This window comes from Pyricularia oryzae (genome assembly GCF_000002495.2).
Source record: "Pyricularia oryzae 70-15 unplaced genomic scaffold supercont8.8_4, whole genome shotgun sequence".
NCBI classification, from domain to species: Eukaryota; Fungi; Ascomycota; class Sordariomycetes; order Magnaporthales; family Pyriculariaceae; genus Pyricularia; species Pyricularia oryzae.
This window is the reverse complement of record NW_003803357.1, coordinates 86,543-111,814: the sequence shown is the minus strand read 5'-3', so window position 1 is coordinate 111,814 and position 25,272 is coordinate 86,543. Positions and strand designations below refer to the sequence as shown.

The window sequence follows — 25,272 nt, the reverse complement described above, 5'->3', positions numbered from 1 at the left end:
GGACCCTCATCCAGACCATGCCAAGTTATTCCTCACGTGCGCAGAGGCAAAGCCCCTCAAGAGTGCAGTTGTTGGGGACAATTGACTTACATGGAGCCCCTTGGGAAGACGACGACAAAGAGCACAGATTGACAGGCTGACAGCAACAGATCTAAGCTGACTAACACTATCATGATAATACCGACAATTATGCCACATGTTTTGGAGCCGCCATCAAAAGGCTGCAAGAAACTTGGGATGAGTGAGAGTTCCACTTGACCAGAGGCCAGAACTAAGGTTGAACCATAATTCCGAGTAAAATGTGAACGGGGGAGACCATGGCACGAGGAAATAGGGGGGAAACAAGAACGAGCCGGGATTATGCCTGCTGACAACTGGAGAGTGGGAACAAAGTCCTGACCCCAACTGGCAGCAGACATGGGGGGGCGACGGGGGTCTTGTACGGCTTTGCCTGGGGGGGCGCTACCTCGCTTTTGCGGGGTAACAAGCTCTCGCTTGGCTTCTCAAGCTCTTTTTTGACGCTCCGATACCTCCACAGTGGGCTCTTTTTTTTTTGCCGTTGGGAACTGCCAGCATCTTGCAAGGGAGGACCAAGAACACGGACAAGAGAAAAAAAGAAGAAAAAAAAGGGGGAGGCCGTTTTGGAAAAAAAAAAGTCCACTTACCCCAAATGGACTGTGCCCATATGCCTTGTAGCCACAGGATTCGATAGGCCTGGATGCGCCGAGCGACGAAACAACCAACCAAGCGCCCCCCGGGGGGAGGATCCACTTTGGCAAGTGCACATTTGTTGCTGGGAGAGGCGAGCTTTGCCTCGACTTGCTGGCCTCGGCATCTAGAGTGCCGGTCTTGTTTACAGTGCTGCGCTCCTGCGGGGCGGAAGTCATCCCGAGGCTCTTTGTTTTGGCAGCTGGCAGCTGGGGGAAGCAAGATGGGCTCACTGCGTCTCTGTGCTACTCCCAGTTCATCGGCGCCGAGATCTAGGGTTTACGAGAGGGAAAAAAACCATAGCACTCCACTCGGTCCTGCAGCCAGGCGGAGTGTTCTTGGGACTGTGCATGCAGGTTGCTGACGTGGTGAAGTGGTTGAGGCGATTCCCAAGTGCCGTTATCCGAGATTGGGTGGCATCAGTGTAGGCGTGCAAAGCTGGATTGAAGTTGTTCGGCCTCCTGAGCTGTGTCGGTTCATTGCGTCCCGTGAGAATATCAGATGTAGGCCTACTCAGTTGGTTCAGTGAAACCTGTGAGCCTCTGATAACGTTGTACTCAGTTCAATGGAGGTTGGGTCAGGTTGTCATTTTTAAGGTTATTTTGGCATTCATGACTGTTATGTACTTTACGCTAGGAAAATGTCTGATAGACTACAGATTATGGCAGGCAATTTTTTTCCCCAACACAAGACTCTCGCGTTCCCAAATGGTAGTTCCAAATTGCGCCCCCTATTTCATGATATTAAAACCGCCATCTCAACTTTCACAGCTCGTTGATGTCGCTCTCGCCACTCTCCCGCCTGGCCTGCTCACGGTCAAACTCGTCAAATGAAATGTCCGACTTGGTGATGGGGTCCTTCTTGGGGTTCTCGACCTCCTTGAGGAACTTGGCGGCGGCCTCGGGGTCCTCGGCGAAGAGGTGGTCGACAATCATCTTCTTGGGCGACTCGCCGAGCCACTGGAAGAGCGAAAAGTCGCGGAACTCGTCGGCGCGGAAGACCTCGAGCATCTCGAGCGGCTCGTCGCCAATGTTCTCGACAAAGTGGCCCATGTTGCGCGGGACGATGCCGACGTCGCCCGGCTGGTAGTTGAAGGTGCGCGCCGTGCCCTCGGCGGCGAAGATGGTGACGCGGGCCTTGCCGCGGATGAAGAAGGACCACTCGTCCGCGTTGGGGTGCCAGTGCATCTCGCGGATCGCCCCGGGCTCGATGATGGCGTGCGCGGCCGCGATGGTCTTGGAGATGGGGAAGTTCTTGGAGTCGGTCACGCGGACCTCACCACCCGACGTCTTCTCGGGCGTCTGGTCCAGCATCTTGTGGCTGAACTTGTATTTGGACTTTTTGACGTTGCTGCCCTTGGGCCGCTCCTCGTCGACGGAGCCTGGGATCTGACCCTGGAAGATGTATTTCTCGGTCTTGGGCAGGTGGGCAAAGATCTGGGGGTCGAGGTGGAAGTTCTTGCTGATGACGCTCTTGGGAGTGTGGGCGAGCCAATCGGTCAGGATAAAGGTCGACTCCTCAGAGAAGCGGCCGTCGTCAAAAACAAGCAGGAACTCGGTGCCGTTCTCGCTGAGGCCCTGGAGGGAGTGGGGCACGCCGCTGGGGAAGTACCAGAGGTCGCCCGCCTTGAGGTCGTCGACAAAGTTGCCGCCCTCGTAGTCGATTCCGGTGATGCGGACCTCGCCGTCGAGGACGTAGGCCCACTCGGCCTCCTTGTGCCAGTGGAGCTCACGGTAGACGCCCTTGCCGAGGCGCATGTTGACCGAGGCGAGCTCGGAGCTGGTGCCGAGCTCGCGGACCGTGGTCTGACGGGTCCAGCCGCCCTCCTCAATGCGGATGTGTGAGTCGGCAAAGGACCAGCGCATGTTTGCGACGTTGCCCGAGTCGGTGCTGGGCGGGCGCACCAGGTCTGGCGACTGGCGCGAGCGCTCCTTGTTCCAGGGCCCGAGGACCGACGCGCCCAGCCCATTGCGGTACGGCAGAGGGTCAAGATCCTCCTTGTCAGGGTTGACGAAGCGGTCGAGGGGGTCGCGGTGGCTGGGTGTGTAAGGGGTACCCTTTTCGCTGTACTTGTCCTTGGTTGCGGCCTTCTTGTTGAAGGTGTAGTACTTGTCGTCGAGCTCCAGGCCCTTTGCGAGACGCTGCTGGGGGCTGTCGCGGTGCGGGACCGCCGCTACCAGAGCTCCGAGCCAGAGCGAGGCTGCTGCCAACTGGGTGACGCGCATACTGGCGGTGGTTTTGGTGTGTGTTTGGGAAGACAAGATGTGAACAAAAAGAAGGAATTGCAGACAAGGACAGCGCAAGTGTCTGTCTTTTTGTCTACTGCTGTTTGGTCCAACAAAATCACCTTGTTCCCAGAACAAAGTTCAGGCAGACTTGGGATGATAGCAAAGTGAAAGAAGATGGAGCTGTTTCTTTCTTGCAATCAAGACAAGAATTGACGAGAACCAAAGGGTAGATGGCACGTGCGGAGCTTGTATGACTTGCGAGGGCGTCGCCTTATATCGTCATCCATCATCGGAGGAGCTCGGCATGAGCAATTGCAAGGGAAAATGGTTGGGTAATTGCCTGATAAAATTCTGGACCTTCTTTGCTGCTCTCCATGTCAACCCACACCCGCCAGCCAATCATGCAGACCGTAGCCGGTCGGATCTATATCGGATGAATCCTGGGCATAGAGTACTACTGGTAACCAAAGCTAGCTCTCCCCATTGAGTTTCTTGTCAGGGTCAGGCATTGGACAATCGCGTCGAGTCCAATCCCACTGCAGCCGGTCAAGAAAAAGAAAAAAAAATAAAATAAAAGAGACAAAAAGTCGCAGTAGCCCTGCTTGTTTCGGCCTGAAGCTCCCCCTCAGGCTTGGTAGCCGCTGGACGCACCCCTGGAGCTTTACGTAGCAATGGCGCATTTGCCCCTTTCGATTCCCCTCACTAGCCCCGCACTCCAGCATTTCGTCAACAACAAGGCACATCAATCCGGGACTGACTCGCCCAGTCGTGACCTCAGCTACAGTAACGGGCCTGCCGCCGCCTACCTCACTCAGCAAAAGCCCAGCTCCACAAGGTCTGGGCTTGTTTCCCTCCACTCCACCGGCAAATTCTCCCCGAGCAAGCATTCTTCTCTGTGGAACATTGATGCAAGAAAAACGGCACGAGAGAAAACCCACGCCAAGGAGTAGTGCTGACGGAACTCTTTTGTACAGAACCCCCTCGACCACATCCAAGCAACCAAGCATTGAGCAGTGCATGCGTAACGAAAAGCACAAGCCCTTGTCAAAATTTCCGAGACATATCCGAACTTTACCGGCATAGCCAAGTACCATGCGGTCACATCCATCCTGTCCGTTGCACAATTGGCCATCAACAGCCAATCGAGACGCAGCAACATCTTCAGGGCTGCATCGCTGTCAATGACACCTTTAGGAGCTGCCGTATAGTACAGAGATCCTATTGCGACGTTCCGTTTCCCATGCAGTGCAGACAGTTGTTTTTTTCTAAATTCGATGCCGCTCCCAAGATGTCGATTGATGCAAGAAAGAGGCTAGTTGACACCCAAACACACCTGTCCCCGCGCCTTGGGGAAAAAAAAAGCCAGTCTTGGCTTTTGGCGCAGTTTTGTTGCGTCACGCCCAGAAAACCGATGCCGGGTCCGGCGTAAAGTTTTCCGGGCTGGGCCTGGATCAAGCGTGTTGAAGGGCGATTGCAAAAAACCCACCGTCATTGGAACAGTCACCTCCGCTGGAGATCAGTGCTGAATCGGGGGGTTTATGGCCAGCGCCAGCCATTATCATACAGCGCGGCGAGACCCACCAGAGCTCCAGAACCGGGTTTCCCGTTCGCTAATTGCCAGCCCAGCTTGTTTTACGAATCTGAAAAATCCAAACAGCTCCGAGCTTGCGCGTCGTGACAAAAGAATTTGCGCCTGCTCCGAACTTTTTTTTTACTTGTGCTGCCTTCTTTTGTCCTGCCGTCAATTGATACCCCGCCGGTCCTTGATCACCAACGCGTCAAAATCAGGCCATTCTGGAATTGGCATTACTTTTTTGTTTGTCGGCGACACTGTTAGACTTTTGTCACGGTGACAGCAACAACGCACTAATTACGTGCAGAAGCAGGAACCGCGGCAGGTAAGCCCGTACTGGTAGGTGCCGTACCGTGCCTGTTTAGAACGCATCCTCAACGGCGCCGCATTGTGAACGGTAGCACGTGCCGGGCCGACTCTTTCACTTGCCATTGCTAACCAACAAATCTTGATAAAATGTAGCTCACAAAGCAAACCCAATTTACTGCTTCGAAAGGTTCTCCGGCAGGACACCGCAAAAAGGATGAGCGGCTACGGAGCCACGGGCATCACGCCCCGCGCGGGAGGCTTTGGCGACTCGGAGCAGCAGCCACTCCTTGGGAACGGCAACCGCACCATCAGTCACAAGTCGGCCAGCATCCGCGAGAAGCTCAACGCCGACGTCCGGCGCGGCTGGTCCGATATCGTTTTGCTCTTCTGCTATGTCATCACTGGTCTGCTGGACAGCTCGTCCATTTCCGTCTGGGGATCTTTCGTCTCGATGCAAACCGGTACGTGAACCTATCACCACCCGACTGGCGTCAACGCATCAACCCCCCAATGGCACTGAGCTGACAAACCGGCAAACTCACAGGAAACACGGTGTACATCGGCCTGGGCCTTGCCGCACCCACCGAGTCGACGCGCTGGATCAAGTCGGGCACGTCGCTCATCTTCTTCTGCCTCGGCTCCTTTTGCTTCAGCCGCTTCCACCGTTACTTTGGCCAAAAGAAGCGCTGGGTGCTCGTCGCGTCCTTTGCCATCCAGATGCTGCTGTGCACCGCCGCGGCCGTGATCCTGACCTTTGGCCCCAAGACGGACGAGCACGCCATCAACTGGACCGTCCTGGTGCCCATCGCGCTCATCGCCTTCCAGGCCTGCGGCCAGTGCATCACCAGCCGCGCCCTCAAGTTCAACGCCCTCACCTCGGTCGTCCTCACCAGCATCTACTGCGATCTCTTCAGCGACCAGAACCTATTCGCCCTCAGCAACGTCGAGCGCAACCAGCGCACCGCCGCCCCGCTGCTCCTGCTGTTTGGTGCCTGCTGCGGAGGTCTGCTCGCGCACACCTCGTTCGGCATCGCCGCTGCGCTGTGGACTGCCGCGTTTCTCAAGGGCTGCATTGTCGTCTCGTGGTTCCTGTGGCCTGCTGAGGAGGCTTGAGAAGTTGTTTGCTAGGCGGATCGAATCAATCTCATGCTCACCAATTGTCAACTTCTTGCGGAAGGTCGTTGGAATCGCCGTCTACAGGAGATGGGTTGCTTCTGCGACGCGGCTCCGCTTGGAGGCTCATCCGTGGACCCCGTGGCGTTTTGGTCTGTCGAATAGTGCGGGATATCCTTGAATTACCTAACTACCTGGGTATATATAGCAGGCATATCAAAAGTATCAAGTCAGCTGCAGCTATTGTTATCATTCTGTTGCGTTTGGCCCATGAGGTGGTGAATTTGGTTGTTCTCCAGCTTGAAGGTACGTTACTCTCACAGTCGTTCGCCAAGAGAATCGCGTCGGCGGGGTGGTCCCCGATCTCCTTCAACGTTTATCATCTGCCTTTATCAGCGTCACAATCAAAGTGAATCAATGGATATGACACTGCCTAGTGCATTAATTGTCATGACATTGTGGGGACCCCATAGTCTTGAGGCAGTCGTTGGTTAAAATTAGTTTGGAGCTTTGTCACTGAGCTCTCACGCAATCGATCACGCCATCCGCCAAAGGATTGCACACCACGATCCAGTTACAGTCGCAGCTGTTCCGCTATTAACCAAACTGTTTTTGTAGACGCATTACGCCATTAGTGAAACTAGTAACGTAGGACAAGTATGGGGAGTAAATGATTTGTAACCCAACACCATAACCAAAACATTTATTTATGTTATATATCGTTTCGCAACGGCTCATTCTGTCGTTAGCTCCCTCTCCCCGTCATTTAAACAATTCCTCCAATTCAACCAATCACACAACACTGCGCTTCGTTTTGAGGCCAAACATCACACTTCGACCATGGCACCCGGCGCACTAATCTCGGAGCCCCCGTCGGCGATCAACATCGTGACGAAGCGGCCCTCCAGCACCACCACCCCCTCCAACAACCAAGCCGACCGCTCCATATTTCCCGACGGCATCCGCACGTCGGGCCAACACAACCCCATCTACTCCCTTCTAAGACCGTACCAAGACTTTCCCAAATCCATCACGGGCCCTACGGTCTGGCAAAAGGAGCAGTTTGAAGCAGATGCGACCTCGTGGACGCACCGCTTCACGCCGTCAGAGGTCGCCGAGCTGGGCGCCACGGCCGACGCCTTCATCGCCAGCGGCGTGGACCTGACGGGCATCTCCAAGAGCAACTTCCCGCTGCCGACGCTGCACCGCACGCTGGAGGCGCTGCGGGCCGACCTCCTGGACGGCAAGGGCTTCGTGCTGTTCAAGGGCTTCCCGGCGACCGAGTGGGGCCCGCGCAAGACGGCGACGGCCTACATGGGCCTGGGCACGCACCTGGGGTACTTTGTGTCGCAGAACGGGCGCGGGCACGTGCTGGGCCACGTCAAGGACGTCGGCGACGACGCGGGCCAGATCCACCGCGTGCGCATCTACCGCACCGCCGCGCGGCAGTTCTTCCACGCCGATGACGGCGACCTCGTCGGCCTGCTGTGCGTCCACCGCGCCGCCGAGGGGGGCGAGTCCGACCTGGTCAGCGTCCACGCCGTGTGGAACGAGCTGCAGCAGAGGCACCCCGACGTCGCCGAGCTGCTGACCAGGCCGATTTGGTATTTCGACCGCAAGGGGGAGGTCAGCGAGGGTCAGGAGGAGTGGACCAGGCAGCCCGTGTTTTATCTCGAGCCGGGCGGGAAGGGGAGGGTCTATTGCAAATTTAATCCCTACTACGTCCGCAGCTTGACGAGGTTTTCCGACAAGGGCATCATCCCGCCGCTGAGCGAGGAGCAGAAGCGGGCGATTGAGATCCTCGAGGACACATGCCAGCGGCTGGCCCTGCACATGATCCTCGAGGTTGGCGACATTCAGTTCCTGAGCAACGCGCACATACTACACGCAAGGACGGCGTACAAAGGTGAGTGCCTCCTGGCGTGGCTTCTTGTTCTCCGCACTTGCTTCTTTTGATGGGAAGCGCTTGCTAACTTTTCATGTCCGTGGCTGTTGCAGACTTTCCCCCGCCGGCTCCAAGGAGACATCTTCTCCGTCTGTGGCTGTCGACGCCGGATAACGAAGGTGGCTGGGTGCTGCCCTTCCCAGACAGTGGAGAGAAGAAACGGGGTGGAATCCAGGTCAACAATACGCCACCGCGATGCCCGCTTGATGCTGAATAGGGGTAGTCTCAGTGCGCAGATTAGACCACCCTTGCTTCGCAAAGTGGACCGAGCGCTCTATATACCTTACCAGCCATATAGCTTTTCGACCGATTTAATTGGTTTAAAAGATCGCGTTTTTTTCCAGTTTGAGGATATTTTGTCGATTTTCACCGTAAACAGGCGAAGTAATACGGTATACGCATTGTACGGGCACCGTATAGGCAAAAGATTATTAAATCACTGTGCATTTGTACATATTTGAACAATAAATCGAATAATAATTGTAAAAATGCCAAATAAGTAATATTATATAACCTATCTTCTGGCATTTTCAGCATATTTGTACCAAATATTAGTAATAAAAGAAAAAAATATATTAGCCTCCACGCGCAAAAGTTTTCAAATTATATACATAAATAAAAGAATATTAAAATAAAATCGAAAAAATCCAAATTTTTAACAATTCTAACCTCCATGTAAATATAAAGGAGCGCTTTTTCCAATGCGACCAATTTGCGTATTAAAAACCACAATTAAATCGTTGCTAAAAACCCCGTTTCTTAATATAACCAACGTACGGACCGTATATTTTTCCGATTTCTATTTAAGTTATTAAAAAGGAGTGAACTTTGGAAATCGCAAATTTACCTACATATACGGTTAAAATTAACAAATTTTCCTCAAACTAGAACGAGTGCTTTCTTTGTGAAACGATTTGATTGGCCAAAAAGCCACGTGGCTGTTAAAATATATGGAACGCTCGGTCCACTGCGCAGCAGCGGTTTAAACTAAACATTGAAACTATTTCCGAATCAATCATAAATTTTCAGGCTGGTAGCCTACCGGCGCGGCCACGTTCCAGGCCTACACAGCTCCACAAAATTCGGTCAAGAGTTTGCCGAAATAATCAAGCAACTAATTTCAGGCCCGCTGACCTTTCTCTAGGCTTTGTTACTCTCTGGGTGGTTGGTAGAGATATAGGATTGACCTCTAGCATTCCCAAAAAACAAGTTTGATTTTCCAACCCCCTCCCATCGCTCATGGGTGCCATTTATAAGGTAGGTACCTATGTAAACGAAACTTCACCCTCATCCACGACGCAGCCGTGATTTGTACGTTGCTTACTACTCTCTCTGTCTGCCTTATTAATGCGGTCCCGACCCGTTCTCTTCTAGTGCCTTCTTCAAAACTCCCAATTCCAACAATGCCACCAATTCACTGCATCTAGATGCCTTGACATTTATTCTGATAGCATCTAATCAAAACGCGGGTATTAACCACGCAAATATGGAGCGGTTGTGGTACAATAGTAAAGATAAATTTGAACTAAGGAGACAGAAATTTTAACTGGGATTATATTGCGTAGTTTTATCGGGTCGTATCGTAAAATTTGGTGGACAGATTGAAGTTTCAGTTGAAATTTACAATTTTAGCGAATGTAAATTGAAATTCCCATTTTTCTCATCTGCATGTTTTCCGAAATTTAAATATTCCCCAATTTAAGTTTGATTACCCTTCTTCTTTGCGCAATAGCGGGTGCAAAATTCGGCCAATCCGTCAGAAGAATAGCGGCCGGCAAAACTGGACAGACAATCCTGATAGCAGTCGCGGCGTACCAACTTGGGGGCGGCTGATTCGTCAGAGGAGGTTGCGGCACCCATGGCGGCGCCAATAAAAAATAAGGTGATAATCGATTTGAAGTTCATTGTGTCTGTTAGGACAAAATAAACAACGTACTAAATGGATGAATAATAAAGTAGAGTGGAAATGTAAACATTTCCAAATAAATTGTGACGAAAGCGACAAGGATAGGATAATGCAAATAAACAAAAAGTAATATAAAAGGGAAGAGAAGATTTAATTAAATAAACCTCAAAACACGCATCCCTTATGAGAGGTAAACATTTAATTTTTAGAGTTTTGAAATAAAATGCATTTTTTTTAAGCAGATTAATGCGGAAAGTGCTATTTTTATCTATTTTAATTTGAATAGTAAAGGAAATTACTATTAATAATTAAAATACTACTTGTAGTAATAACTATTAGTAAAAGTATGTAATATAATATAAGAAATCAATAATTATTAAATGTTAAATATAATTAACAAAAATGCAAAGGGGTATATAGTTAGAAATTGCAAAAGGTTTAATTTAATATACGCGAGCGAGGCGTATATATTTGGTTCCGATTTTTAATAAAACCCAATTAGTTTTAGGGCTTATCCCTAAAACCCGAAACTCTACAATTAAACCGCGTCGCCGTGGTTTAATTCGTAGTTTTATTTGTACCTGCGGGTCCAAATAAAAGTTTCTCTTATGTAAATCTAAGGACAATTTGTCGATTTTCGTTGTATATGGCGGTAAATTTGCTATTTCCAAAAATTATAAAAATATACGGATTGCACGTTGGATATTATATTAAACGCGAATGCTGACAAAATCCGCAATCGGTACGAACCCAAGCCTTGAAACAAACGAACAGTAGATTTTGAAGTCCATCTCCGCGGGGGGCTTCTGCGCAGCGAATGATAAATTTCAAGCGTGTGGTCGCGTTGTGGTGGATGTGGGTTTGGTCGTCTCCGACTCTGGCTTATCTGTTCGCCATGCGCGCCGAAAATTGCGCCATCGTGGGGAAGTTGCACCGCATTGGTTGGGTTGGTAATCTCCAACCGGAAGATCAACCTTTCTCTGTGCATGCCATCATGTAATTATGGTATTATTAGGATCTCATTGGCTGAAAATATTTCCAAGACTGAACCTTGGAACAACTGCAGCAACGCAGGGCATTTTTCTTAGATAGTAGTGGTATTCTGGGATGGTGCAATTGGCCCCTGGCATAAAACAACATATTGCGGCATGCATAGGATGAAATCTATGACGAGCACGTGTCTGAAACGCCGCTGCTGCTTGCGACAGAATGAAATCAAATTCGGATGGCTTGTTGCATGCTTGAAAAAACTCCAACGGTGCTTTGACGTCGGTATTTGGCGTGTTCGGCTCATTGTTTGAGCATCAACACATTCCCCCCATACTACAACCCGTAGCCATGAGTGACTTCCCCGCTTCCAGGGAGCCTGCCGTCGCTCATCATGGCGACGACGAGCGTCCGTCAAATGGTGATGACAGCAAGACGGTTTCCGAGGACAAGAAGGACCACACAGGTCCACCATCGGACTCCGATACCGAGCTTGGTGAGATGAATGAAAAGGCTCTGTTGCGAAAGATTGACTGGAAGCTACTGCCAGCCGTTGGTATTCTGTACCTCCTGTCGTTCCTTGATCGGTCCAACGGTAAGTAGCCGCTAAATGTATACTGAGATGACAACCTAACTCGACTGACTAACCCACCTTCCTTCCTACAGTCGGCAATGCTCGCATCGAAGGCCTCCTGGACGATCTGGGAATGTGTAAGAAACACTCTCCGTTAATCCACGTCTCATTCTCTCAGCATAGACGTCAACTGACCAAGTCTCAAATTTCAGCTGGCGATCAATACCTCACCGGATTGACCATCTACTTTGTCGGTTATGTCATCTTCGAGATACCATGCAACATCATCTTGAAGCGGACAACGCCGCAACTCTGGCTGCCCACCCTGACCGTAGCATGGGGCATCGTGGCCACGCTGATGGGCATCGTCACCAACCCCGCCGGGTTTTTCGCGGCCCGATTCTTCCTCGGTGTGACCGAATCCGGTCTGTTCCCCGGAGTCGTATACTACTTTTCCATGTGGTACCAGCGCCGCGAGCGCCAATACCGCATCGCCCTCTTCTTCTCCGGCGCCGCCCTCGCCGGAGCCTTTGGCGGCATTCTGGCCTGGGGCATCGGCCACATGCGCGGCGTGGTGTGGGCCAACAGCTGGCGCTGGATCTTCATCCTCGAGGGCATCGCCACCGTCGCCGTGGCGCTTGCCGCCTATTTCTTCATCCAAAACTACCCCGACACGGCCAAGTTCCTCTCGCCGGCGGAGAAGCGCAGCATCCACGCGCGGCTGGCGGCCGACAGCGACGCCACGCTCGACGAGCGCTTCAACTGGGCCAACGTGACGGCGGCGCTGCGCGACCCGGCCTGCTGGCTGTACGGGCTGGGCTTCCACACCGTCAGCCTGCCGCTGTACACGCTGTCGCTGTTCCTGCCCACCATCATCGCCAACCTGGGCTACACGTCGGCCGTGGCCCAGCTGCTGACCATCCCGCCCTACGCCTTTGCCTTTGTCACCACGCTGACCGTGGCCTCGCTCTCGGAAAGGTACCGTCGCCGCGCGCTGCCCATCGCGGGCTCCGCCGCGCTCGCCATCGTGGGCTACGTCGTCCTGCTGGCCAACACGAACCCGGTGGCGCGGCCGGGCGTGTCCTACCTCGGGACGTTTTTGGCCGCCGGCGGCATCTACCCTGCAGTGGCCCTGGTGCTGTCCTGGCCGGCCATCAACGTCTCCGGGCAGACCAAGCGGGCAGTGGCCAACGGGATGCAGATCAGCGTCGGGAACCTGGGTGCGGTGCTGGGCACGCAGCTTTACCGGTCCGGCGACGGGCCGAGGTTCATCGTCGGGCACTCATTTGCGCTGGGTTACCTGGCGGCCAATATCATTGTCGTCTTGACGCTGTGGAGGCTGCTGAGTCGGGAGAACGCGAGGAGGGAGGGCATTGCAGAGGAGGTCAAGGCCGTGGGGGCTTTGGAGGATTGGCAGGGCGACACGGATCCGAGATGGAGGTTCGAAGTGTAGATCAGTCTTTGATCATGTTGTATCGAGAGCTAATAATATGATGCTGCTTGCAAGGTCGGCTTGAAAAGTAAGGGATACTTTAATAACGACTCATTTCTGGTAGGTCCACTGGTATTCAAGTGACTCGATACCTAGTAATCAGCCTGGAATTAAAGGCCCTATGAAAGAGCATGGTAGAAAATAGCTACAGGGCTCTCAAATTATGGTTGGCCATTTCTCCCGCCCATGCACGAAGAAATTCGATGCCAGGCTGGGTTGAAAAGACTGTATACCTGTTTGTCTGCCAACGTCCAGCTTACTCGCCGTTGTAGGTGATAATTCAGCCAGAATATTTTGTAGACCAATTGACAAGGCTCTGGCCAACACCAAAGCTTCGACAATCATAAAATCCAAAGCTCTTAGATACAAAGGCAGGCTGGGTAAATTGCCATTGGAGACTTGTCGCAGTTTACCATAAACCTACCTATCTGGATCGTACTCCACAATCTGGAATATCGATAATGGCCCCGGATTGCGTAGATGGCGTGTTTGGATTCGCCTATTCTGAGCTGGGAATTCTTGCTCTGCCGCTGAAGTCAACAGCCTGGGCTAACACAAAGATCCACCGACTACTACACCCTAGCCTAGATGATTGATAACCAGCACTTTGGTCCACTATCTGCCACCACTACGCTTGTTTGCAAGTGATCGCATTCCAGACCAGACAGTCCACAAACAAAGCGCCATATTCGGCCATTATCTACCACAGACGGAAGTGGAAGAAGCTGCCATACCACACAAGGCGGCTCAAGTTTAGGAAATTTGATTTCAACTAGCGATCGGCAGCCCTGTGCAATCAGTTATAACATGAGGCGTCACATTTTGCCCTATGGCAAGGTACTGAGTTTGGTTAAGCGGACAAGCATCCATATCTTGAGAGATCTCATCTACTCTTAAGGTCAACCTTGACTAGATCCTCACAGTTCACGAGAACTCCTATTTTCCACATTCTCATCATCTTACTTTCTGACCACATGTGATGCAAGCCGTCAGAGTGCTATATGTCTTAAGGAACTCGACTAGCAATCTAGAACTGCTCTTGTAATACAAAAGGTCCAAGTTTACCAGTGATCCCGCAGCGTTGACATCCCTTGAAATGTACAATAGCCTGTTCAGGAGTAAGACTCAATGTACTAATCCACGTCTCCTTCTCTGTCGGTGCGGCCTCTTGGAAAGCCGACTCGATAGCTCCGGCTCCGGTATGATACGATGTTCGTGAGGCTCAGCCTCCCGCCCAACCTAGGAGGTATCTGCTCCTCCCATAGTCCTTGGAAAACCCTCGCATGGGCCTCCCCAAATTGAAGCACATTCACAATCTTTCTATGGACCCTTTGCTACCAATATGTCGCTCCCCAGAGTACAGCTGGGCCTCGTGGCCTTGGCTCGGGTGGCAGAGATTTTTCGCAGTGGTTGTTACCTTCTGGCGTTTCAATACGGGGAAAGTTTGGGTCCCGGAAATACTGACGTTGCTCGAGTCGGTATTCTTACCAAGGTTGACGAGGTTGGGTTTTGACGTGTCATTGACCTGCATTGACAAGAACTCTATAACACATAAGCAGTGCAGGCCATACTGTAGAACCTGCGTCTAGGCTGCCGAGATAACCGAGATACGATTATGCAGGGCAGATCGAGTGGTCGAGAGGCAAAATGAACGAGCCGACAAAATTGCTGCAGGTGTCCAAGAAAAGAATCCGAGAAACAATCCTCGTTTTTGTTTCCTCTCCCCACATTTTCCTACCAACCCCAACCTTGCAATTGGTGTAAATGTAGTCACGTGCAATAGAACCTACATTTGACAAGGGAGCAACATCGTTATGCACCGGAATAGTAAATAGTTATCAGCGGAGTAAATCAGTATGTGGTAAATGAAGCGAAGCTCATCACTACAAGCATAGAGTTTCTTTTGTTGAATTTGTTTTCAGAACGTGGACTGTTTCGGTTTCACGTTGGCTGAGTTTGAAAACCTAATTTGCCCAAAATCAAACCTCAATTGGACGAAAGTTTTAACGTCGATTCGGAAGGAGCGAACCTCTCTATGTTTTTACTGCGTCCCTTGCCTGGGAGGTACTTACCACGCCACTTCTGCTCCGCTGACCCTCTCGAGAGACTGAAGCAGTCAGGGTAGGGTAATTCAGCATTGCGAGGAAAACCGGGCCAATTTGGGCATAACAGGTCTTCTATGTGTTGGTACACGGTCCTAAGGGGATACTTTCCTTAATGCGGACTAGCCACAGAATAATTGGGTTACATTCGATCTGATAATGGAATTGGTGCTCTCACAGCAGGATTGTAATTCTATCGACCGGGCACATATTCCAGATTGCGCAACACGAGTCTTCAATGTGACGCAGCTAAGAGCCCAAGATACACCGAGATCCCCGCGCCCACCTGGATTAGCATTGGTGACGGAACGTTCTAGAATGACGATAGCCACGACAAAATTTAGGGTTGCTTCAAAGCTCAAGGTTCCCCGAAAAAAACCCAACCCAGGCTATGTTTCCTGCTAGTGAATTTCAAATATATCAAGTCAAGCACCTACAAGTTCCAACCAACCACCCTATATTCTTCCAACTGCTTCGAGAAACTAGGGTGGCTCTGTTAGTAGACGTATGTGGTGCTGTTATACTCGTTTCATCAATGTTGTGAAAAATGTTCATCACATGTTACTTGGTAGAAAATAAAGGTAAATTGTGTCTCGATATTCGCAAGGCTAGTCCATGAGAATTTCCTGGTTGAATATCCATCATGAGTTGTTTGCCACCAACTTGACAGCTCCCCTCCCTCGTTTTCCGGGCGAAACCTTAAAGGCATATACAAAAATCAAAAACCCCCACAGCAGTGACGGTTAGGATGGCATATGCCATCGCAGAACTAAGCCACCCGACAAATGATACATATATGTAATTAGCAAACAGCGCGCACGCAAATTATGCAAGACAGTGGGCTGGAGGCTTAGTCGGGACTTACAGCGCACGTACCGCTGTTGGAGCAGTCCGCTGCGGGTTCCTCTACTCTTGTGGGAGGAAATTCGGTTGTCACCTCCGCTAAGCATGCGACTGGAAGGAGAAGGAGGAGAGTTTTGAGAAAGAGCATCTTCTTGGAAGGTAGCGTCGTATGGCAAAAGTTTTCCAGAGAAAAAGTAATAATGTCAAGTATTCTGTCTTCGGTTCACGGTACTGGTGCAGGATCCTGTCTAGCGCAGTTGGTATGCATTCGGGATTTCGGGAGAGGGCTGGGCTTTATGTATCCCTGTGAAAGTATCGTGAGTCAAGGTAGCCGATTTGGATGGAGATAAAGATGAACAATGAGCCCATACGACGAGTTGGGACGGCATTTTGTTGCAAGCCGACATGGGCAGCCAAGTTTGCTGTGGAAGTATCTGCCGCTAGTCAACTTTATTCATGAAGCTCGTTCAACCTACGCCTATCTGCCACGTAATACCCTTGAGCCCCAGAGGTTATATGGTTCAAGAGCAAAGAATACTTACCGGAGGTTATGTTGGCAAATCTTATGAGCGTGGCACAGTGTTGGAAAAGAAGCACCATTAGGAATTTGCACGCCAAAACCTCACCATCTCATAGTGGTGCGAGTACGCAAGCATTGTAAAACGTCCAGCACTTTAAACGATACTTTGCACAACAGGTATACAATTCCAGATAACACAGCTCCGCCTCAACCCCGACATGATATGGCGACAACAAATTTACACCCTGTTCATACGGTTGCCTAGCATAAAAATTTACGCCTCTAACACCGCACTAGTACCTCGTTATTAGCTTTACGCTATCTGCCAGGCTTCCAGCTGGCCTTTGTGCAATATAAACCAAATCGAAGTGCCATATTATATATACCCTTGCTTGGCTATAATGCATTTATAACCCTCAGTTAAGTGTCTTACCACGTAAACCCCTTAGAGGATCCACTAAAATGTCGCCAATACCGTGATCGGGCTCCAGGCAGGGGGTCTTTTTTCTTTTTTTTTCTACTTGAAGGCGTTTAGTGTTAGTCCTCAAGGCACGTGCAACGTCACGCGTTTTATAGAATTGGAGCACAAGTTATCTAGGCTGCACCGGTTCTACCGCTCGTCTGGTTATTGTTTGTCAGAGATGCATTAATATATTCCTTGAACCAGCTATTGGCCATTTGGAGCAACGTTCAACAAACCGATTAATTTACCAAAAGCTGTACTGACATTTGGTAATACAAATTCCGCCCAACCACTAGCTTGCTATAATACTGTTCCAAACTGGATTCTCCAACGACTCTGTGTGTATATGGTGGGGGGAGGGGGGCGGTTATACATTAAGTGAAATTATTAGATAGTAACTTCAAAACCACTTACTTACCTGGATCATTGTTTGCGTTTGTTGCTCTTCGCCTTTCCCCCCCAATACTGCTCCACTTCATTTGGCGTTGCCATATGAAATGTTTACCACATCCGTCCTCACAATCCCCCCCATGGTCACAGGTGACGATTCATTGTCACCACCAAGGCCATTATTCTGCGGCGTACCCGCCCCTAAAACGCTCGTAGAATAATGAAAGGATCCATGTTGGATGACAGTATCCTCTTTGGTGCCAATAACACTGTCGACCATGTAACTGAGGTCCTCACGGTCCTTGGTCGGCGGGTGGTGCATGGAATCCGTCCCATTACAGTGTTTGCAGTGCTGACAACTTTCTTTGGTGAAGTTCGATGGATTGCTGCCACTTTTATACTTGCTTGATCCTTTGCCCCTTCCGAAGGAGAACGCGGCGCTGGTGCCCTTTGTAGAGAAGGGGTTGTGCTTTACAATAACCTCGAGGAGAGGTTGTAAAACAGGAATGGACGATGCGATTATGATCGAGCTTCCTTCGATCAACAGCCAAACAATCAGGTCGGGTACGTCATCTGCGCATAGATTATTGGTGTAAGCATTTCATGTGCTGGGGCAAACACCTGTGAGACATGAGACGTACAGGTGAAATCTTGACTCAAAAGGGCCGTAGTCCGGACCGTTTTGATAACGGCAATAACGCCAGAGCTTTGGATTGATTGGTTAGACAGGGTTTGTTTTGCGCGCAATATACTAATTGACGGGTTGGAACCTACATTGAGCCGACTCCCAGTGCACATGACAATGCCACCTTCTTCTTGAACGACAGTTGAAGCTTGAAAAGAACCACCGAAGGGTATATGGCCAAATAAAAGTCCACAATCGAACAGCATACTACAAAAGAAAAAAAAAGACGTCAGGCAAAACGCGTCCATGAGAATAAGTGTGGATGACCGGATCGAGACTCACTGCCAGAATATATGCCGTAGTTAACCAGGTGCTTAATATCAAAGCACTTGCCCTGAACTGAAGGGTCCCAAAGCGTGCTTGTGGGTGAGCATCGGGTCAAAACTAGAATGAAGGCGACTACGACGGAGCTGATGCACCATATCGGCAGCCACCACAGGAACCAGGTGTGGTAGCGCGTCGGGTTGAGAAGGCGCGTAAGAACCGTTACAACGGCCAGTTTGGGTATCCCAATAAAGAGCGAGCCCGGGACGAAAGCGATGGTTGACCAAAATATGGATCCCGATAGCTGGTCTTGTGTGAGCACAGCCACGTGCCGGCCATTTCCGCTCCGGGCGGCGAGAGTCGTGAAAATGACTGCCACATAGCCGCACATCTGGGGTTTGAAGTGTGAGAAACAGAAATACATTATTTTATAGATTGACAGCCGGGAGGGGGGAGCATGGGAAAAAAGACAACATACCTGTCCGACAATGATAAACCAATCGTCGCTGCGAAGCTTCCCCCTGATGCAGCCATTCACGTAAATCCTGAAAATCACAAAGGCGGAACTGAGAATTATGACGATCCAAGAGACTGCGAGCACTGCAGGGCCCTTGTCCTGAGCCTTCCACTCATCAGAGCCGATTGTGGGATTAGACATCTTGCTGGGAGATGAGGAGCGACTGACCTTGATGCTTTGCAGAACAATCAAGGCAGTTTCGTTTGTAGAGTTTTTATGCACGCCGGAGGCGATATTGAGGAGGCACATGGCTGGCTACAGAAGAAAGTGGGAAAGATTAGAGACTGACGACATTACAGAATGATTTAGCGTCAAATGCTTTTTAAATGACAAGAAGAAAAGTGCCAACCAACAGCTCAACTTGTTGCGGGAAACTGTGGTGAACTAATCTTTTTCGATTTATGCCAATTCACGCGCAACGCACCATTACCACAGACCGGCCTTGCGACTTTGTAATAATCAAGCTGCATCGCCTTTACTAGTTTCAAGACAGGAAAAGTACTGTTATTTTCTCCCAGAGAAAGACGTAGATTTTCGCAATGAAAGGAAAAGTAAAGTCGTGGTAGGCACAGGTGACATAACGGCGCCCTTAACCAGCCACTAATTTAATCCAGAACAAGTTCAGATATCATTTTAAACCATTCTGCAATCACAGCCTCCAAAGCGAAACGAACATGATAGAGTTTTCTTTTACAAAAGATACGAGCCCAGGACGGTATACCGGTAGAGAGGTTAAGCTTCGACAGCCACATGCGTCAATGGCCCGCCCCCGTGAAATTGAAATAATGCTGGTAAGTTTAAAATATGGACTGCGTGGTTAAACCCGTGGAGCTTACCAACCCATCAATTTTCCATTCGATTCTAGCGTGGCGGGTGGCTTTCATGCGCATAACACCCCGGAAACGCATTGGCTTGGTACTGGCTGAATTGTTGGATGATTTGTTTCTGCAAGCATTACAAACCAGCACAACACGTCGTATTTGAAACTGATTAACTTAAGCACGGTATGTGGCGGCTGCATAAGAAAATGTGAGCTAATGTATTCTGGGGGCTGCCCTACCATTTGCCACCTCGAACAGTATATTTTGCTACTCAAAGTTTGAAGTGAGCCCTCGTGGTATTTGGGAAAAGCCTCATAATTTCATAACGCGTAGTTTCACTGGGCACCTATAAGCGCTGGTTGGCACCAAGACAGGAGCAATTATCTTTGCCCCCCCCCCACCACCCTAAGATAACGCTCTAATACGAGTTTTGCTTTGGATAATGTTGGCTGGGATTTTGTGGCGCGATCGGAGAAGGGATAAGCCCTGAGACTAATGTCTGCCCATGAACCGACAGACTTGGCTCACCTGGTGCTCCGAAAATGCGCGCAAAAGTGCTTGCGCCAGCAAAACATGCAATGTGCCAAATGATGTCGCATTGGGGACATGTACAACTTTCCACGGTGCCACGAGCATCCCTAGTTCCGTCGCGTTGATTGTGCATCTCCCGGGTTTCCCTTGCGACGCCTTCTGTAGTAAACAATCTGGGGGCCCGTCTCCTCGTCGTCTATCGTAACGTTGCGTACCCCCTGTTCGGCACCCCCCCCTGTTCGGCACCCAAAAATAACAACACTTTTATTTTTATCCTCCAACTTCTATTATAAATATCTCGATGAATCTGTCACTTTTGGATTTACTTTTTTCTGATTTTAATTCTCCATTTTCCAATGAAGCAATATACTGAAAAACAGCTTATATCTGCAATTAACGACGTCAATAATGGCAATCCAATTGCAAAAACCTCCCGAAAATGGGGAATACCTAGGTCTACACTTCAAAGTCGACTTAAAGGTTCTCAACCTTATAAAAAAGCACAAAGCCCTTTTCAAAGGCTTTCCACGGAACAGGAAAAGCATTTGGCTGATTGGGTACTTACCCAAACAGCTTTAGGGCTTCCGCCAACGCATCAAGAATTACGCTTTTTTGCCGAACGAATTCTTCAAGCCGCCGGAGAGACAAAAGGCCTTGGAAAACGTTGGATAACTCGTTTTTTGGCTCGTTATCCAATCCTTAAAACCCAAAGGCCCCGTCGAATAGATAACGCCCGGGTTAATGGCGCTACTACGGAGGTAATTAAATCTTGGTGGCTTTATATTACGAACCCGGTTATTAACGCTATTAAACCGGAAAACCGTTGGAATATGGACGAAACCGGTATAATGGAAGGCAAAGGATCTAATGGCCTAGTATTAGGGCTTAACGGGATCCGGCCGTTGCAACGAAAAGAGCCCGGAACGCGTGATTGGACGACTATAATCGAATGTATATCGGCTACGGGCGTTGCCCTCCCTCCCCTCGTTATATTTAAGGGAAAAAACGTACAACAACAATGGTTTCCCACGGATTTAAGCCCTTTCGATAATTGGCAATTTCATGCAACCGAAAACGGGTGGACAAATAACCAAACGGCTATCGAATGGTTAAAAAAGGTGTTTATTCCGTATACCCAACCTTTAACCCCTGAAAAGCGGTTATTAGTTTTGGATGGCCATGGATCACATATAACGGACGAATTTATGCTTCTTTGCTTGCAAAATAATATTCAACTCCTATATTTACCCCCTCATTCGTCACACGTTCTTCAACCATTGGATCTATCGGTTTTTGGGCCGTTAAAAGAAGCTTATCGACGTCAACTTGGATTTGTTAGCCAATTTTGCTGTTCAACAGTTATTGGAAAACGAAATCTCCTACTTTGTTATCGAAAGGCCAGATTAAAAGCATTTATAGCAAAAACCATTCAATCTGGTTGGCGTACAACGGGGTTATGGCCGGTAAACTTGGTTAAACCACTTTTAAGCCCTTTTTTGTTAGAAAATAGCAACGCCAACGTTATAAAAGATAAAAACAACGGTTTGCAAAGGGATAAAACACCGGAAAGCCCAGCCCAAAAAATTAACGACCCGTCTTTACTTATTTGGAAAACCCCTAAAACGACCCGAGATATCCGACTTCAACTGCAAAAACTTTCCCAATCCAACAAAACCAACGCTACTTCACGTCTTTTATTTGCAAAAGTCCAAAAAAGCTTCGAAGCCAAAGATACCCTTTTGGCTAGCGCCCAGCAAAAAATCAGCTTATTGGAAGCACAACTGGAGGCAATACGGCCGGTTAAAAGGAGGAGGGTGGTTCCGGATCCAAACGAGCTTTTGGTTAACAAACAGAACATTATTGGATTGCAGGAAAATGATATAGAAAATTTGGAACCTTTAGCTGATGAAGAAGAGGTTAATGAACCGGAGAAGCGTGAAAACGATTGTATTTTTGTCCGTTGATAATTTTATATTTAAATCAGTTTATAAAAGTAGGCATTTCGTTGTTAGATTTTCAGGGTGCCGAACAGGGGGGGTGCCGAACAGGGGGTACGCAACGTTATCACCACGACACCCGCATTATCTACCTCACCATTGAAGCCTTTGGCAAGCCGAATTGTTGGGCATGCACCCTGTACCGACAGCCACAATGAGGGTGGTATCAAAAGTGCAAGACCCAAAAACGCTGCCAGTCGCATCTACATCTTCATCAGAGGAACTGGCGACCCCTGGATCTGATCACTCGTCCAACTCTTGAAACCCCAACCAGAACTGCATCATGTCTCAGTTCGGCGAGCGCGCCAGCGGTATGGCACGACGTCGTGTTCCGAATTATTACCCATCGCCCGGAGCCCAGCCAGAGCTGTGTTGTGGTGAGGACCATGCATTAATATCCATGAGAGAAGCAACTAAGCCGGATCAAGGCGATAGTTGAAGCTTGCCAAGTTATTCGATTAAGCATGTGCATTTATTAGACTGTGTGTGACAAGTGATATATATTAGCTGACACATGCTCACCAGGGAGACGGGATCTACACCTGGCTTTCAACTGTTAGCTACCCCCTACGGCGTCATCGGTGAAATAGCTTTATCAAGTGCTACAGTTGTCTGAGAAGAGACATAAGAGGAAAAGGCAGTGAAATTTGAAACCGAAAAATATAAATTCTACCACAAACTTGCCAGTCGCAATGCTTTTGTCGTCTCCAGACTACCGTCGTTGATACCGGTACTACTCCAGACCTACATACCACGCAGAATATCTAGGAAAGATGCGTCATAGTTTACTCTTTTCATTCATCTTGCCGCCCTTGCCTGCGGCGTGGCAAGTTTCACCACAGGGCAGAAATTGCCCGACCTTGTAATCCGCGCCGATCCTTGCGCTGGTGCTGGAAACACAAAGCCGTGCTGTTCAACCAGACGCACAAACAGAATGCGAGGCGGAGGTAAGTTGGCTTGTATGAAAAAGCAATAAAGGTGGCTTAGTACTGACAGTGTTATAGTGCAGTTTACAAAGAAAACAATTCACAATCTGCGACGCGAACAAGAACTGCGGCTGCCAATAAATATTGTATATACTGGAGCTTAACCACTCTTATAACATTGAAGGATTGAATGGCACCAAGTTGGCCTTTTGCCCGGGCGTATATGCAGTAGAAAAGGCTCAAAGTTTGTGCGGTTTAAAAATGATTGGCCCAGTTCCTCTAAATAATTCCATCTATGAGTCAATATCAAAGCGACTCGTGGAGGTCGCTGCGTTTTCCTTGTATTGTTCCACCCTGGGCCTAGTAAACCATACGCCACATTTCATGTCTCGCCCCCGCTGCTGTCGAGGGCGGCGGGCGCGGGGGCTTTTGATACGCAAAAACAAAATTGATTCTACAATCGAATAATGGGAGAATTACCAAACATAAAGCAGTATGTTGGTATGCATATGACGTGAATGATATTCCAAGTGGATCAAAGCAAACTAAACAAAGGTAGTGGCTCAAATATCTATACTGTTGATAGGCCTTTCGTAAATCGATCGATCAACAAAACGTTATTATTGGGTAAAAGGTAATATATTCTTGTCTAACGACTAATCTATTTACGTTCGAACTTTTAATCGTTTTTCTGCTTTTATACCCGTAATCGAAGATCGGATAAATTACGTGCGGATCTATACGTAAATTATCGATTAAATTAATAAATTAAACGCAATCCCTTCTATTCCAATACCGGCAATTTCTTTTTTCGCGTTTAAAAATTTTCAAACCTATTTTTTATAACAAACGAAAAATTCGAAAACAATTATATCGTTTTTACAATTTTTATTAAATTTTTTAATCGTTATTTTAATATTTTGGCCGAATTTTTTATATTTTCCGGAATTAATTATGGAATTTTTTATTATAGGCGCCATTTAAATTGGAACGTAATTCCGAAAATAATAAATTTAAATAATTTTATCTAACGTTGCTATTATTCGTTTAATTTATTATTTGATAATTATAACGGTTTTTTTAATTAATTGCAAATTTTTTAATAATTATTTCGTTTATAAATTTTTTTTTTTTCGCCATAAATTCGACAATATTTTTAAATTTATTTATATTTCGTTATTATTATTATATAAATCGAAACGCCAAAAATTATTATTTTCGTTTTTTTACCGTTTATTTTTTATCGCCTTCGTTTTTCCAATTATTTCGATTAATTGTTAATTAAATTTAACGTTATAATTAATAATTATACGTTTTTTTGGTTTTTTTCGTTTTTTTTCGCGCTATTAACAATTTTTTAATTTTTAATAACGGTTTCATTTTTATCGGTCCAAAACCTATTTTTTATTTCGGTTATTTAAATTTTTACCTGGTAAAAAAACAAATTTCGGTTGGTCGTTTAAAAATTTATTTCGATATAAATCCGTTTTTTGGACGTTATATAAAATATAAATAAAGGTATTTGTGCAAATTAATATAAAATATTTTTACGACAATTTTTTTGGAGTTTTTTTTTTTATAACGTTTTTTTAACGTTTTTCCAATTCGATAATTATTTTTAAACCTGCAATATTATTTTTGCGCGTTTATAATTTATATATTACCAAAAAATTATTTAAAAACAAAATAAAAACCGGCCGTAATAATAATACCGGAATAATTACCGTAACGTTTCGCAAACGTAAAAACGATATTTTGCCGTTTTAAATTCCAATTACCATAATTATTGTAAATTTTTTTTTTCCAAACGTTTTTTTTTCGTTTTTTAAATTAACGAACGTTTTTTAAAATTTCGACCGTTGGCGTATAATTACCAAATATATATTTTTAATCGTTATTTATAAAAAAATACGTTTTCGAACGATAATTTTAAATTTGTTTCGTCGGCGGAACGTCGTTCCGCGGATTATACCGCGGTAATTTACTAATTTAACGTTTTGTAAATTGAAAAAATTATTAATACCAATTTCGACGTCTTTAATATTATAATTGGTAACGATTAAAAAAATAATAATAAAAAAAAGGAAATTTAAAACGGTATTTAATGTGAGGATCAGGCCCCTAGACCTACCCTCAGAATCACGACTCGGCTCCACACCGAGCCAGGGATCGGACAAGGATCCACTACCTCCGGATTTAAGCGCGTCTCTTGAGCGCGTCGACGATTGTAATTTCTCTCTTCTCTTCAGTTTAGAATTTTCGTCGATAGCGCCTAATACACTGAGGTTCTCCAATGTATGCCTGGCCGTGACATTTGTCACGGCCAGGGTAAGCATAGCACGGAAGCTAGTCTATTGGCGCCTATCGACGAAGATTCT

At 47.9% G+C, this 25,272-nt stretch overlaps 6 protein-coding genes across 6 annotated transcripts; 3 read left to right on the top strand and 3 right to left on the bottom strand.

Annotated features, from left to right (window-relative positions):
- Positions 1-1,290: 1,290 nt before the first annotated feature.
- MGG_10252 (uncharacterized protein) lies at positions 1,291-3,206 on the bottom strand. The gene has a single exon (XM_016990506.1). The coding sequence runs from the start codon at positions 2,931-2,933 to the stop codon at positions 1,473-1,475; it is 1,461 nt and encodes a 486-aa protein (XP_016846033.1). The 5' UTR covers positions 2,934-3,206; the 3' UTR covers positions 1,291-1,472.
- A 1,826-nt stretch (positions 3,207-5,032) lies between these two features.
- Positions 5,033-5,931, top strand: MGG_10253 (uncharacterized protein; the record flags this gene model as incomplete). Its single annotated transcript, XM_016990507.1, has 2 exons — positions 5,033-5,279; positions 5,363-5,931. 2 exons carry the CDS (start codon positions 5,033-5,035, stop codon positions 5,929-5,931), a joined length of 816 nt encoding a protein of 271 aa, XP_016846032.1.
- An 840-nt stretch (positions 5,932-6,771) lies between these two features.
- MGG_10254 (uncharacterized protein) lies at positions 6,772-8,093 on the top strand (the record flags this gene model as incomplete). Its single annotated transcript, XM_016990508.1, has 2 exons — positions 6,772-7,837; positions 7,930-8,093. The coding sequence occupies 2 exons, from the start codon at positions 6,772-6,774 to the stop codon at positions 8,091-8,093; spliced, it is 1,230 nt and encodes a 409-aa protein (XP_016846031.1).
- Positions 8,094-11,120: 3,027 nt separating this feature from the next.
- MGG_10255 (uncharacterized protein) lies at positions 11,121-12,796 on the top strand (the record flags this gene model as incomplete). The annotated part of the gene is made up of 3 exons (XM_016990509.1): positions 11,121-11,364; positions 11,436-11,480; positions 11,556-12,796. The coding sequence occupies 3 exons, from the start codon at positions 11,121-11,123 to the stop codon at positions 12,794-12,796; spliced, it is 1,530 nt and encodes a 509-aa protein (XP_016846030.1).
- Positions 12,797-14,144: 1,348 nt separating this feature from the next.
- On the bottom strand, positions 14,145-15,928 carry MGG_18122 (uncharacterized protein; the record flags this gene model as incomplete). The annotated part of the gene is made up of 5 exons (XM_016990583.1): positions 14,145-14,377; positions 14,574-14,621; positions 14,908-14,942; positions 15,375-15,430; positions 15,803-15,928. 5 exons carry the CDS (start codon positions 15,926-15,928, stop codon positions 14,145-14,147), a joined length of 498 nt encoding a protein of 165 aa, XP_016846029.1.
- A 1,310-nt stretch (positions 15,929-17,238) lies between these two features.
- On the bottom strand, positions 17,239-18,868 carry MGG_10257 (uncharacterized protein; the record flags this gene model as incomplete). The annotated part of the gene is made up of 5 exons (XM_016990510.1): positions 17,239-17,726; positions 17,795-17,859; positions 17,928-18,045; positions 18,121-18,493; positions 18,581-18,868. The coding sequence occupies 5 exons, from the start codon at positions 18,866-18,868 to the stop codon at positions 17,239-17,241; spliced, it is 1,332 nt and encodes a 443-aa protein (XP_016846028.1).
- Between the last annotated feature and the right edge of the window lie 6,404 nt (positions 18,869-25,272).